The sequence below is a fragment of the Sciurus vulgaris genome (genome assembly GCF_902686455.1).
Source record: "Sciurus vulgaris genome assembly, chromosome: 17".
In the NCBI taxonomy this organism is placed as follows: Eukaryota; Metazoa; Chordata; class Mammalia; order Rodentia; family Sciuridae; genus Sciurus; species Sciurus vulgaris.
In genome coordinates this window covers 13,531,678-13,547,745 of record NC_136478.1, presented here as the reverse complement: position 1 = coordinate 13,547,745, position 16,068 = coordinate 13,531,678, and the positions used below count along the sequence as shown (strand labels likewise).

Here is a 16,068-nt window from a genome sequence, read left to right as displayed (position 1 = left end):
TACATACATTTTAAATTTTGACTAAATATTCCTAAATTATACTACAAGACAATGCCAGTATGCACTTTCTGGTGTGCTCATTTGAGAGTACTCATTTCCCTCCACATTTGCCAACAGCAGGGATCATTGTTAAAGTTAATCTTTGCCCCAAATTGCAAAGTATACTATCTCGTGTTAATTTGTATATTTTAAACTTTTTTTGTTAAACATAGGGGTAACATAGAAAAATGTCCTACCATCTGAATGCAGTTATTTTTTTGATTATGTATTTTCTTAGTCTTATTTTATATGCATATTTCACATTTAGAATTATTGTATCCATACATTTTTTCCCCCTTTTAATACACTGTGTTTGCTGAGTATGGTGGTACACACTTATAATTCCAGCTACTTGGGAGGCTGAGGTAGGAGGATTGCCAGTTCCAAGCTGGTCTGTTTCAAAATAAAATAAAGGACTGGGATGTAGTTCAGTGGTAGAGCACTTGTCTAGCATGCATAAGGCCCTGAGGTTCAATCCCCAGCACCACAAAACAAACTAAAAACATTGTGTTTAATTACTTAAGTAAAATATAAATGTAATATCACTATCTGTATATTTTAATTTCTTAAAATCATCTCCCAAAGCCACTAATTGCTTTGTAGATTATTACTATTGATTAGGCATGTATCACTTCAGGATTTCCTAACTCTTTTTCCTATATAATGTACATGTGTAGAAATTCATGGATTTTATTTACGTAGATGGCATCAGTTGGTTTCGGTTCTTTGTGCCTTTTTGACCCTGCCCTATGTCTTAGAAATCTTATCAGCATTTAGGTTTCTCTGTCCATTTCTTTAAGTTACATTGTATTTAATGTAGTGAATATATTATAGACTATGTAACCATATCCTTAAACATAGAAATTTACATTGCTTCCAGTGTTTAGCATTATAGTAAAATATCTTTTGGTGTACCTATTACTTTGGAGTGGATCTCTATACAGGAAATTGTTGGGTCATAAAATATTCATACTTAAAATATTATTAGTTATTGCTGCAGAACACTTTTCTATCTCAGTGTATCAGAGTGCCCCTTTCCCTATAGTATCACCTTTCAGTATTATTATGCTTTTAAGTTTTTGTTATTCTGATGGAGGAAATGATCTCTCTGTTTTCATTTTTGTTTCCACTATTACTTAATGTGGTTAAGAATTTATATTTTCATTGAATATTTTCTGTGCATATTTTCTATGCATATTTGTTTCTTTTTTTAAATTTGAATTAAAGGACTTCAGTATAGCTTCTAAATATACATGTTTTAGATGCTGTATTTGAGACTGAGTTTTCTCCAGCCTATGACTTTTAGTTTCATATACTATTTTTTATTGTGCAGGCATTTAAAATTTTTATTTGGTCATACTTTCCTTGTGCATTTACATTCTGTCACTGTCCTAGGTTATAAACATATTCTATATTTTATTCCAGTACTTTTATGTTATTAAAATTTTGAGATGGGGATATAACTACTTTTTTCTCTATGGATAGCTAGTTTTTTCAACAGATTTGTGGAATTAGCCTGTCTGTTTTTTACTGATTTGAAACATCACCTTTATTAAGTTCCTGTATAGGTAAGGATTCATTTTTGGACTCTATTCTGTTGTATTGATCTATTTGCCTTTTTTTATACCAGTACCAAACTGTTTTAAATAATATACATATATGGTATATTTAACTGGTAGGGAAGTTCCCTATTACTGTTCTCTGGAAAATCAGCGAGATCTCCAGAAATTGGGAAGTCTGTGAAGAAGTAATATTTGTGTTGGATCTTTAAGAATGGGCAGAATTTCAAAAAGCAGATATGAAAAAGGACAGAAGTGGGAGATTAGGAATTTCATTGCATGTTCTGTGAATCATGAATTATTTGAATCCAGATTGTTTTGGGCCATAAGTGCCCTTTCAGTTTAGACTTCATTTGGCAGATGGTAGCAGGAAGTGATGAAATCTAAGTGATCCAAAGGAAGATTAATCTGGTACCAGTGTGGATCATTCAGGTGTGAATTAATAAGAATCTGAATTAGGGAATGGAAAAGAATCATTTGTATGAGAGATTTAGGTGGAATGATCAGCAAGAGTGTTGGTTGTGTGAAAAAGGAAATTGAGGAAGAGAACCCAAAAGTTAAAGCTGACTCTGATTTTGAGCCTGGATGACTTCAGGAGAGAACAGAACTTGAGTTTTAAGACGGTTTTGGTTTGCAGGGATGGTCATGACTTGATTTAGGGATATTTAATTTTAAGTGGTGGTAAACACCCAGTTGGAGGTATCTAGGTGAGAGTTGGAAATGTGGAACTAGTAGGAAATACAGATCTGGGAGAATCAAACTCCCCTAAGAAGGTGGAATTTACACTAGGTGAAAGGGCTGGCTTAGAATTGGAGAAATGACTGTATGAGTCCAGTGTTGACATATAAAGTTTATTGAGTAATATAATTTTGAACCTTTGAAGTAATCTAGCCCATTTCCTCATATTATATATTACACATGGGGAAATACATGGTTAAGTGGGCAAAGTGATGCCTAAACTTACACAATAAGTTGTGTGGGGCTATCTGAAGTGCAACCTGGTTTTCCCAACTCCAGGCTTATTGTTTGCACCACCTGGTTCTTCCTGCAGTTCACCTTATTTCTGTGATTTCTGTGTATGATACTTTTCTGTTTCTGGAACATATGTCTGCCAAGAACTTCATATCTCTTCTGTCCCCATGTGTTGTTTTGGTCACTGTATATCAGTCCTATAAAGACTTCTCATGGGAAAAAGTGCTTAAAAAAAGAGAAGCTCATGCATATACAGGTTGCCTTCTGTGACTGATTGGAACAGTTGATTGAAATATCAACCATAAGATTTTCCTCATGAGGAACAGAAAGTTGGAGGATTGTGTACCGAACTAGAGAACCCCCATAATTCTTATTTTCTTCCTTCTAGGATGAATGATATCACTAGTGGCTGTCATTTATTCCATACTTCTTTTGTGCCTAAAATTATTAGTACCTTACATGATCTTTTTTATAAGAACCTTTTGAAGGTAGGGGATTAATAAAATCCAAACTGATGTAAGATGATAAAATCTAAACTATATAAAAGAATTAAGTAAGACTTAGTGAGATTAGATAGTTCAAAGAAATGACGTGTACCAGGATTTAAACTCAAGTATGTCTCACTCTAAAGTCTATGATCTTAACCTCTCTGCCTTGCTACCATTCTCTGTGTACATTTGAGAGACAGCTCTTTGAATAAGGGTTAACAATGACATCTGAGATAAAGTCTTGTTCGTAGACCAAAATTCACTATATTTCCACTGTGTAAGTTCAGTGATGGGTATTATTTAGGACTGAGATCTTATTTTGTATTATCTAAATTGCTTGGTTACTTGCTTCTAAAAATAGCTTGCTGAATGTTGGCACTTAATTTCTTTTTCCCTTTGAGCAGTATACTACTTCAATGATACTGCTCTATACTGAAGTATTGTTTTCTTTTCAGAGAAACCATGCCAGATGGATCATCTGGATCGAATCCTACTGTCTGGCATCTATAATGTACGCAAGGGAAAGACCCAGCTGCATAAGTGGGCTGAACGCCTAGTTGTTCTCTGTGGAACCTGCCTTATTGTTTCCTCAGTGAAGGATTGTCAAACTGGAAAGATGCACATTTTGCCTCTGGTTGGGGGGAAGGTAAGACTCACAAAGATATATTACTGTTCGTTGATCATTAAGAGAATTAAGGACTGGGGATGTAGCCTGTGGGTGAAGCCCTAGATTCAATTCCCAGCATTGTGAAAGAAAGAGAGAGAGAGAGAGAGAGAGAGAGAGAGAGAGAGAGAGAGAGAGAGAGAGAGAGAGAGAGAGAGGAAAAGATAAATTAAGAAAATGTCACATATGCTTTTCATACTTCTTTTCATCTATTTCAAAAATAGTAAATGTGAGGATTGTTAAAGATTCTATCAGGAAGTGTCTAGGAGGTTCAGAGGTTATCCATTCCTCAAATCCTCCTGCAGAACCATCTGTCAGAGAAGCCCTGCCTCCACTGCTATTTATTAGATGTTGTTGCTTGTAACACTGAGGGTGTACAGGGAATGCTGACATCAGAAGCTGCTCTTGGAAACTAGAAGTAGATGCCACCATCCACCACCAAAAGAGGTCCTTTCTTGTTTTTTCTTTTACCCCATTAGATTAAAATTCAGAGTCTGGGATAGTTATAACCCTCAGTTCAGCAGCCAGAGAGGTATGTTCTTTCTTGCATCTGTTCCAGAGTATTCCCCCTCCCAGGAGAGGAGTTTACTTGCTAGTTAGTGACAGATGACCATAAACATAGCTATTAATTATATGTTAATAGTTACATATAATTTTATTTCTTCTGTTTTGAAATTTGAATGTCATAACCAATTGAATTTAAGAGGACAAAATGATCTTATAAAGTCATACTTTTAAACATTCAGTCTGATCCAAGTACACCGCAATATAGGTAATCAATACATGTATTGGAAAGCTAAATATGTGAGAAGACATAGTTGGGCTTAAAAATGTAGTGTAGAAATGTAAAGTGGTTGGTTGGTTTGAATTTGTGGGCCTGCTGGGTTCTGGGTCTGAAAGGTTGGGGTAGCCCAGAAGTTCAGTGCTGTAAGTACCTAGGTCTAAGAGTTCTCTGCTCATGCTGGGAGTTCTGGGACAAGCTTATAGCTTAAAGCAAGTGGCTGAGTTTGTTTTCTTTGTTTGTGAAAGAAAACTAAAATTGAAAAGTACTGTTAACTACCAGCTAGACCAAGGATTATGTCTAGCTATAGTCCTAAAGAGATAGGAGGACTCAGTTATATGGACTGTGACTAGGAAGTAAACCAAGTCCCTACTGACTCAGTGAAGGAATGTGTATAACTCCATTATTGACCATAAGACAGGAACCCACCACTGGTTCTGGTGGTTCTGGTCTTGGAGACTGAACGACAGTGAGGAAAGTAAGTAAAATTTCTTGAGAGGAAAGAGGCAGGTACAAACAGGTCAGGAATTGGTAAAAAGGAATCAGGAGAGAGAGTGAGAAAGAGGAAGATAAAATGCTAACCTTCCATTTAAAACTCCTACACTCCAAAGTCCAAAAAAAAAATACCTACAAATTTTATGTTAGGGAAGATCTCCACAAATGTAGCAATCAGAAGATACTTCAGGTTGAAATGGTAATAAAGGAACATCCTGAAAAGATTTGAAAGTAAATGTGTATAGAATTTTCTGGGAAATGGGAAAACAAGAAATTCTGAAATAAGAATATGCAGCTATGAAGGAGTCAGTAAAAATATTGGAAATGAAAAGACAGTAAAATTTAAAATGTAAGAGGGTAAACTCCAGATAAGAAATTCAAAAAGAGATTTGATTAATAGTAACATAATTATTCTTCTTTCTCTTTTTTGTTTACCAGTAGAACAGAATTTTATTCAGGCTGGCAGTATGTCCAGGATCAAAAACTGTATCTTCGAGTCTCTTTTTGTAGCTAGGGTTGGCTGATGAGATATAAACAAAAATTTCTAGGTGGGACTTTTGGGAAAGCCCATTAAGATGGGGCAGATATGGATGGTGTGACTCTTTGCCCCCTACCCTGTCTTCCTTTGTAGCACATGTTCTCAGTTTTGGAGATGTGGTGGTTGAGTTGACATGAGCTGGCAAGCGTATGCTGTGTGTGGCTATCTGGAAAGTAGAAGGAGGCTGAGTCCTTGATGGCATTATGGAGCTGCTGTACCAATCCTGGACTGACTTCCTCCCCTTTTTATAAGCCACTGTTTTATCACAGAATGTAATTAACTGATATACTAAGGAATTTCACAAACCAGTCAATCAACAACAACCAAAACCTAAAGAAAGGCTGTGGTATACATGTAATAGAAGTTCCAGAGAAAAGCGCAGAAAGAAGGGAGAAGTGATAGCTGAGAAAATAATGATAGCAAAATTTATTTTTTAATTTTCTTTTTTGTAGTATTGGTTATTGAACCCAGGACGTTTTGCATGCTAGGCAAGTGCTCTACCACTGAGCTATATTCCCTGCCCTTTTTAGTTTGGTTTTGAGACAGGATCTTGCTAAGTTGCCCTGGCTGACCTCAAACTTATAATCCTTCTGTCTCAGCCTCTAGTTGCTGGCAGAGGTGTGTGCTTCTATGCCCAATGTGGTAGCAGATTTTCTCAAAACAATGATAAACTTGAGTGTTCAGATTAAAAGTGTACTGAATACAAGTAAGTTACTTAAAAATAAATCTCTATTTGAACACATTGCACAACATTAGGGATAGGAGCAAATCAAAAGCTTCCAGAGAAAGCTAGGCTTATTACACACTTATAGTCTCAGTTACTTGGGAGACTGAGTGGAAGGATCACTTGAACCCAGGAGTTTAAGGCCATCCTGGACAACATATCAAGACCCTATCTCAAATACAAACAAATTCCAGAAGCTTTCGCTGAGAAAAGGTTGCCTACAACAGAGTGACAGACTGACAAAAGCTATCTTTCAAAAATAGGTACTAGAAGATTATTTGCAAAATTGCTACGAGAAAACAAACATGAATACAGATCTTAGTCTTTTCTTTCTCTTCTTTCTTACTTTTTTATGTTGGTGCTGAGGATTGAACCCAGGACCTTGTGCATGCTAGGCAAGGGTTCTACCACTAAGCAACATCCCTAGCCTCTTGACCTATATCTTATACTCAAATTATGTTACAAGGATCAAGACTATATAGTATATTTTCAGACATACAATTAAGCTGGCATATTGTCACTGGAAGAACTACTAAAAGTTATACTTCCAAACTTTATTCCCCAAGAAAAATAAAAATAAATAAAATAATAATGGAAAGTAAATTCAAAGGAAAGGTTATAAATTATAAGAAACAATGAGTATAGACATTGATAAAATATGGTGGCAAATTTAATTAGATATTGATTAGAAAAAGTTAAAAAATTATATTTATTATATAAAGTCAAACTACCTTGAACAAGATAACAAGATGTGGCAATGTGCTCAATAAATAAAGTGACGCTGCCTTGGAGTAAAATAATAGAAACACCAAATAATTTAAACTTTATTAGAAAAGTTGTCAAACATGAATTTAAAAATTTTAAGAGTAGCCAGGTGCACAGTGGCACATGCCTGTAATCCCAGTGACTTGGGAGGCTGAAGAAGGAGGATCAGAGTTCAAAGCCAGCCTCAGCAAGAGTGGGCCACTAAGCAACTTGGTGAGATCTTGTCTCAATAAAATACAAAATAATTTAAGGATAGTCACTAAAAGGGGAAAAGAGAATATAGAAAACAAACTGTAAAACAAGGCAGAAGGATTTAGGAGAAAGGAGCAAAATAGTGTGGTAAATTGTCACAGTTAATGGAGGAAATAAATCCAAATATGTCAGTAGTCATGTTAATTGTGATTGTCAGGTTATGTTATTTATAATTCTACTGTTTGTTGTTTATAAGAGACATACTTAATGCCCACTCTTTGGAGGTTGAAAATGAAGTGATGAGCAAATATTTACTAGTCAAATAGCAAGCAATAGAAAATTAGTATGGTTATATTTTATATTAATGTCATATGAAGCTTATTTATGAAAGTTTGTATGCAACAAAGGACTTTTATTCAGAATATATAAAAAAAACTTTTGCAATTAAGTAGTAAAAAGAATAACAACCCACTAATGAATGGGCAAAAAAGGTTTGAACAGACCCTTTATCAAAGAAGATATGTTGACAGTAAACACCTGAGAAATATCAATGTCATTAGTCATTAGGGAAATGAACATGAAAATCGCAGTGAGATACTGTATACTGTAGAATGGCTAAAATTAAAAGACGGATGGACTCCAGGTTTGCCAAAGCTGTGAAGCAACTGGAACATTTGTACATCATTGGTGGAAATAAAATTACTTGGGGAAAACAGCTTGTTCCTTTCTTGTAAAATTAAACATAAGTGTTTCAGATGACCCAGCAATTCTGCTCCTGTTATTTGCCCAAGGGAAATGAATGAATGTCCTTATAAAGACTTGTAAGTGAAGTTCATAGCAACTTTACTTAAAATAGCCCCAAATAGAAACAACCCAAGTTGTCATTAGCTGATGAATTGATGGATAAATGTGGTATATCCATACAGTGGAATACTGCTCAGCAGTAAAAAGGAGTGCGCTGCTGACACTCAAGGACAGAGATGAATCTGGAAAACATTATTCTAAGTGGAAAAAGCCAGACACAAAAGTCCATTTATTATATGATTCTATTTATGCGACATTCTGAAAAAGGTTAAAAACTATAGTGAATGAAAATAGATCAGTGATTATAGGGAGGGGATTGGCAAAAGACACAAGGGAAATTTGCGGGGTAAGGGGGTTATACACTTATTTTATAAAAACTCATCAGACAGTTTACTTAGAATCAGTGAATTAAAAAATAAATCAGTGAATTTTATTTTAGGTAAATTACACTTCAATAAAATAGAATTCCCCCCAAAATCTGAGTGAACAAAACATTAATAGGGATAAAGAGACTAATCACAAAATGATGAAAGGAACATTTCACCGTGTATATTTAATAATTTCAAAGTTGTACATATATAACAATATGGTCTCATGTAATACAAAATATAATTATACAGAGATATTGACAACTTGTAATGGGAGATTTATCAGCCTTTCTTACTATTTGGCATTATTTGATTCTATGTACTTTACTGTGTGAAACATCCCATAATAAAGCATTTGAAAGAAAAAGATTATTCTAGAAAATGATCTATTCTTCATTTCAATAAGGATCCTTTGTTTTGACACACTTACTCAATGGCAGTGATTTATTAGTAATGAAAAATGGTTATGTTGTGATTATCACAATTGAATCTTAGGAAAATTATTTAATTTCAGTGAGTCTTTTTAATATGACTGTGTTTTGTTCAGAGTGTTTTGTGTTTCTGCCATTTGGTTCAGTCTTTAGTTGGCATCAGAACCCTAATGATTTACAAGTATAACTTGTAAATTCCCAGCTGATTTGTCAAAATTCAGTAGCTATGGCATATTAAAGTAAGATGCCAATGGTTCTGTAAAGATGTAAATGGTTCTGTAACTATAAAAAAAGTATCCTTATCAAAGCTGTATAGGTTGGGTTATTGGAGATTGGAGAGAGTTTCTTTACGGAGCTGTTTTTGTGCTGTGAATTCCTACCACCACCCCAAGTAGGAATGGGAAGAGGTTCTTGCCTCTTCTCAAGCCTAATGAAAGAGGTGTCAGTGGGACTCAAGAGAGCTTGACAAGGGTCTTCTGCAGTAAGGGGACATAGTTTATTGGTGTCCTGTCTTCTGACTTGGAAGTGTTGAGAACAAGAGATGTGTTACCTAGCTACTGACAGAGCAAAAGCGCAGCGATTTGTGTATTCCTTCAGTTACAGGGGTGGGGGGTGGAAAGAAGAAGCAGGAAAGCTGGGAGCGGAAGAGGGAGAAGAAGACAAAAGAGGAGGAGAGGAAGGTGAGGAGAGTGCACGTGAGAGAACGGGAGCGCACAGCACACAGGCTGTCTCATAGGTGCTTAGACTGATAAAACTGTCACGTCAGTCAAGAAACCCTTCACTCCTTAGCCATTGCTGCTCAATTCCTCCCCCAGCCCTATGCAAATATGAATCACTTTCTGTCTTTATAGATTTACTAATTCTGGACATTGCATATGAATGGAATAAAAAATATATGGTTCTTTGTTCACTTAAGATGTTGTTTTTAAAGGTCATTGGTACTGTAGCATGTATCAATATTTGTCGTGTTTATGACCAAATGATATTCTATTTTATGGATATGACACATTGCGTTTATGTATTAACTGATTGATGGACATTTGGATTGTTTCTACTTTTTGGCTATTGTGAATAATGCTGATATGAATATTCATGTGCAAGTTTCTGTGTGGACATGTTATCAGTTTTCTTGGATATCAGTGTAAAAGTGGAATTACTTGGTCTATAATGACCCTGTGTTTAATATTCAGAGGAATTGCCAGACTGTTTTCCAAAGCAGCTACACCATTTTATGTTCCCACCATTAGTATATGAGAATTCCAGTTTCTCCACATCCTTACCAGTACTTACACCACACATTTTTATCTGTGTTTTTGATTTTAGCCATCCTAGTGGATGTGAACTGGTATCTCATTTTATATTTACCGGGGTGGCTAATGATGTTGATTATCATTTCATGTACTTATTGATTATTTTTAGATCTTCTTTGGAGAAAAATCTGTTCAGATCTTTTTTTCCATTTTAAAAAAAGTTGGGTTTGTTACTACCTTTTGCTTTTTGACTAGGGTACTTTTCAGTGGTTCTGGTTTTCTCTCCTCCTCTTCTTCAGATAGAAGAAGTGAAACGCCGGCAGCACTCCCTTGCATTCAGCTCAGCTGGAGCCCAAGCTCAGACCTATCATGTCAGCTTTGAGACTTTGGCTGAGTACCAGAGATGGCAACGGCAAGCATCTAAGGTGATAAGTCCTTAAACATCCTGATGTGAAGATAAGAATGTAGAAGCCCAATAGAATTGTATTTTGAAACTGATCTTAGGCCACAAACAGCAAATTATAACTCTTAATTTTATTTCTAGGTATTTCTTAGCATATATTGAATAAAATAATGGAATCCCACCAGGTCTTTAACTTATTATTTATGTTTGCTCAGTACAAAAAGGCTGTCAAATGTGTTTTCAAGTGCATTTACCTCTGTACTGTCTCTGCAAGGCAGGCCTTGGAAGCAATTATGACATAACAAGATTTGACCCCAGAAAGAATTGAGACATGATGAGATTTACATGGCTTTCAATCAGTTGTAGTAGTCATGGGTTGATGGAAATACTCCCTAACTTGTAACCCAGTGCTTCTTGGTCTCAACATATTTAGAACAGGCTTGATGAACCACTTCAAATTAGAACTTAATGATGGGACAATGACCTGTAATTCTATCACAAATCATTATTGTTATATGCTGAGCCTTTGAGCATAATTTTTGCCTTTTAAAGATGAAAGATGAACTACTATAAAAGTGTACGGTGATTTCCAAACTCTCTGGTTTGAGAATTTGCAGAAATTTGCATAAGGTATTGTTATAGTACAGTGACATGCCATCAAAACATGAGTGACTTTTCTAGTGATATATTGTTTGTTTGGATTCATTTTCATAATGCATATTTTAGTAGCATTTTATTTCTATAATAAGAAATAAAAACCTTGTTTTGGTTTTATTAAAGTTTTTTGTTATTTTGTATTGATTATAAAATATGCTCTGAGTAGAAGTGGCTTTCATTTAGCATAGCTATTTTATTCTTCTGCCTTTTAAAGAGAAGTTAATGAATGATTTTTGAGCATCTTTGGCATCTTTGGCAGTGTGCTATACTTGGTTATTTAACTTTTTACTCTCCCAACAGATGATGAAACTGCTAGTAAGCAGCAGAATCAGTATGGCTCCAGAGGCCTTTTCACACTGTTTCTCAAAGTTTTGTACAGTTACCTTGAATCATTTTAATGTTACTTCTTGTGTGAAATGCTAACCTTCCATCTTTTTGATTTGTATTTTTTTTAACCCTTTACTTGTAGAGACTTCACAGTTTATTCCTTGTTTTTCAAGCAGCTTATGGTTAGTAAAAGCAAAAATTAACAGATTTTATAAGTGAATAATTGGATCTCGTTACCTTTTTTTCTTTCCTGGTCTTTAGTCAGTACCTTTTGTATAAATACCATTCTGTCCTGTATTAGATGATAGACATCCAGTACTAACTCAGAAGGCTCTTCTCTTATTTAGGTGGTGTCCCAGCGAATCAGTACTGTGGATCTCTCGTGTTATAGCCTTGAGGAGGTTCCTGAACATCTTTTCTACAGTCAAGATATCACCTACCTCAATTTGCGACACAACTTCATGCAATTAGAGAGACCAGGAGGCCTCGACACACTGTACAAGTATGTGGAGAATAGGTTCCAGGTCAATGTGTTAGAACTATATTATAATCAATATCTTAGTGGTCCAAAGCTCTAAGTGAGCATGCTTGTGTTAATCCTTTTTTAATTTCTCATAACAAAATAACTAAAGTTGGATAATGTATAAAGAAAAGAGGCTTAAGTCCAAGATCAGGCAGCTCTGTCTGTGAGGGCCCCTCTGGCTGCATCACATTATGGCAGATGACATCATGGTGGAAGCCCATGTAAGAGGGCCAGACAGGAATTCAGGGGGTCAGGATAGCTCTTTTATGATAATCCATTCTATGTGGAAGCTAACTTACTCCATGAAAATAACATTAATCCCTTCCAAGGGTAGCACCTCTCATGACATAATTACTTCCCACTAGGTCTCACCTCTTAAAGTCTACTACTTCTCAGTTCTACCACACTGGGACCAAGCTTCTAGCATATGAAACTTTGGGGGACAAACCATGTCCAAACCATAGCACTTATCATCATGTGTTTGTGGATACACATACACATATATGTGTACATATATATAATTTTTAAATTTCTACTCCATTTTGAAGAGGAAGCAACATTTTTTCACATAATTCTTCCACCTCTCTCTTCCTCCCCATAAAACAGAAGATAGATGCAAATGTTCTGTTACTGAGGCAACAATGAATTGTCATTGATTTGGATAATCTTTTTATATAAGTTATTGACAATGGTGCATGAGCTGCAACCATGGTAAGTTGAGAGATTCAGTGTATGGAAAGTTTTGAATGAAAAGTGTCAAACTTAATTGACTTCAAGCAGACAGGCCTAATTTCAGGAATTCCCAAAGGAGGATTTTGTCTTTCCTCTATCTGGTATTGCCAGTCTGCTCAGTGATGAAACCTCTCTTAGTATTCTAACAAAGGAGCCATTTCAACTCTACAGGCCTATAACATATATATTTTTCCATCTCTTTTGTTAGAGTATATACCTTCATTCCTACCTTTTACTCATCCAGCTTCATTCTTCCAATGAAAACTGGAGGACTGAAAGCTGAACATGGTGGTGCATATCCCAGCTACTTGACAGTCTGAGGCAGAAGGATCGCTTGAATTTATGAGTTTGAGACCATCTTGGATGACATAGACTCCATCTGAGAAAAAAAAAAAAAAAAAAAAAACAAACCAAAAAACAATAACCTAAACCCAAACAAACAAACAATGGATAACTGTGAATAAATATTCGGTATAAATGATTGTCTGGGGTTTGGTGGGGAAGGGAGAAATTCTGATCAGAAATTCTGAAGGCTGGCTTACTGGTAGAGTCCTTGCCTAGCATGTGCCATGCTGGGTTCAATCCCCAGTACTGCAATTGATAGATAGATATAAATTAATTCTGGAGTCAAGGCACCAAATCAAAGGAATAATCAGCAATCAGGATCATGTCATCTGGAAGTCAAGTTGGGGATATGAATGAAGAGCATTGGAATGAGGTCCCAAGGATTTAGATCAAGAAGTAGGTGATAGGTCTTCATCATAAAGAACACCTCAGGCTTGTCATCTTGTACTCTGTAATAACAAAGTGACACTCCCATGTTCCCAGAGTGACTCCTATGGATCCACTTTATGATGATGCGAACTCTGGGTAAGACAGTCTCAATACTTTAACTTCCACAGACAAAATAGAAGCACTAAAAATTCATGTTGCATATCATACCATATTACAGTAAAATACTTGTCATGTATGTATTTTTAAACTCAACCGGTGCATACATTTCAAGCGACGTTTGAACCAATATAATTTCAGTATTAAAAAAGAAGTTGTTTGTAATGGGATTTGATCTATGTATTTGTTAGCTTTTTTTTTTTTTTTTTTTTGCGGTGCTGGGGATTGAACCCAGGGCCTTGTGCTTGCAAGGCAAGCACTCTACCAACTGAGCTATATCCCTAGCTCTGTTAGCTATTCTTGTATCTATGAGTTGGTTAATTTTTTAAAAGACTTTGGTAGAGTACATGTAGAAATTTAATAACACAAGATTTCAAGCATATCAGGTGTGACTTCATACAATAGAATTGCTCCAGCATGAGCTGTTCTTCAAGAGTTTCTGCCTTTTGTTTTGTAGGCCTGGGAGTAGAACCCAGGGCCCAGCACATGCCAGGCAAGTGCTCTACCGCTGAGCTACGTCCCTTGCCCTAGATTTTCTGCCTTTTATGGAAAAGAGATTCCTGTCACACTAGACCTGGTTTCCTTGATTAGCATGGACTGCACATTAGTCCTTTTAGTATCCTCTGCCCACACACTTGGCATGTAGTGAGTGCTCAGTAAATATTTTTGGAACAAATTCTGGGATGGACATTTAAAACAGATCATTTAAAATAGATCATCAAAGGCCACTGATGTCCCTTGTAAGATATATGACAGATTTATTGAAATGTAGTATGAATTTTTGCCTTTGCTCTTTAGATTTTCTCAACTGAAGGGCCTGAACTTGTCCCATAATAAACTTGGGTTGTTTCCTGTATTGCTGTGTGAGATTTCTACCCTGACTGAGCTCAACCTTTCCTGTAATGGGTTTCACGACCTGCCAAGTGAGATTGGCAGTCTGCTAAAGTAAGTGTCTGACTTTTACTAGATTCTTTTTTTCCCTTGTAAAATAAGGAACTTGTCTGGCATTTTGAGTGAAGGTAGAACTCTTGAGTGCTGGCAGTGAAATAAGTCATGGAGTTATTAGGGTTCTAGTCAGCCGCAGTGTTTAGTGCCAGAGATCTCCGTGACTGTAGCGATCTTCATGACTGAAGTACTAGTCCCAGTACTTCAACCGCAGAAGTCCTAACTCCAATGTCAAAAGTTTCATCTTTGGAAGTAATATCTAAATCAAGTATTAAGTTACTGTATGCTGAGAGTTAGGAGGTTTTATCATTTTTGGATTGATAACAAGTGAAGGACTTAAGTCAGAATTCATAGCTCTAGTTCTGTCCATTTGAATGAAATCTTTCCTGAAGTAGATTGTTTTTTCCCCCTCCGCAGTCTTCAAACCCTCTCTCTCGATGGCAATTTTCTGACTACTTTACCTGAAGAATTGGGAAATCTGCAACAACTTTCCTCCCTTGGAATTTCCTTCAACAACTTTAGTCAAATTCCTGAGGTTTATGAGAAACTCATAATGGTAGATAAAATGGTTATGGCAGGAAATTGCCTAGAAGTCTTGAATTTAGGGGTGCTGAACAGGATGAGCCATATCAAGCATGTGGATTTAAGGTGAGGTCTTTCTTTACCAGAGCTTCTTTATTTTGACTCCAGTGGACCTGTATCTCTTCTCTTTATAAAGACTTTTAAAAAATATTGGGATTTTAGAACACTGTAGAAATAGATATTTTCCAAGTTGTAGTAAAACTTAATTTATCACCCACTAGCAGAGGATTAAGAGTCAAGTAGGTGGACCACGTGATAGGCATCATCAAATTGCTTTTGACAGAGGTGGTTCTGACTTACCCTTCCAGGAATATTTTATGAGAATTTCGGTTCTTTCACATCCTTATCTATATTGAATTTTAATTGTCTTTTTCCTTATTGTCAGTAGAAGGTGGGAAATAGTATTTTGTTTTAATAAGCATTTATTTACTTGGGTGAGCTTGAACATGTTTTTTATATGCATACTTTAGTAGTTTGTAATTTTCTATAAACAACCATTTTTTTCTGTTGAATCATTGAATTTCTTCTTGATAGCATTGTATTATAAATGAAATGTTCAAGGTTTCACTACTAAGAAATTTTTATGAGTTTTATTTTCCAGTTATAATCTTTTCCTAAAGGAACGTGGTAAAAGACACCTGAGTGTTCTATTATTTACAGGGAATCATTAATGTGCCTTGTAAAAATGTAGCAAGAAGAATTATTGAAATACAGAATTACTGAAATACAGAAAATGAGAACAGGCCCATGTGCTTTAAGTTATATACTTGCATAGAAAAGAACTGAGAAGCCCTTTTCTAGAGTTTATCTTTTTTTGGATTATGGAGGACTTTTTTTCCTGTAGTGTTTATTGGTACATTGTAATTATATATAATAGCGGAATTTATTGTTACATATTCATACATGTACACAGTGTAATAATGTAATTTGGTCAGCAT

The 16,068-nt window shown here is 35.7% G+C and overlaps 1 protein-coding gene across 2 annotated transcripts in view; it reads left to right on the top strand.

Moving 5' to 3' along the window:
* PHLPP2 (PH domain and leucine rich repeat protein phosphatase 2) overlaps positions 1–16,068 on the top strand; it is a 67,707-nt gene that overhangs the window by 23,739 nt on the left and 27,900 nt on the right. For both annotated transcript variants that reach the window (XM_079117734.1, XM_079117735.1), the window contains exons 4-8: positions 3,514–3,704; positions 10,370–10,495; positions 11,805–11,959; positions 14,402–14,548; positions 14,966–15,196. In XM_079117734.1, the coding sequence (XP_078973860.1) occupies positions 3,514–3,704; positions 10,370–10,495; positions 11,805–11,959; positions 14,402–14,548; positions 14,966–15,196 (850 nt within the window). The remainder of the gene's footprint in view (positions 1–3,513; positions 3,705–10,369; positions 10,496–11,804; positions 11,960–14,401; positions 14,549–14,965; positions 15,197–16,068) is intronic.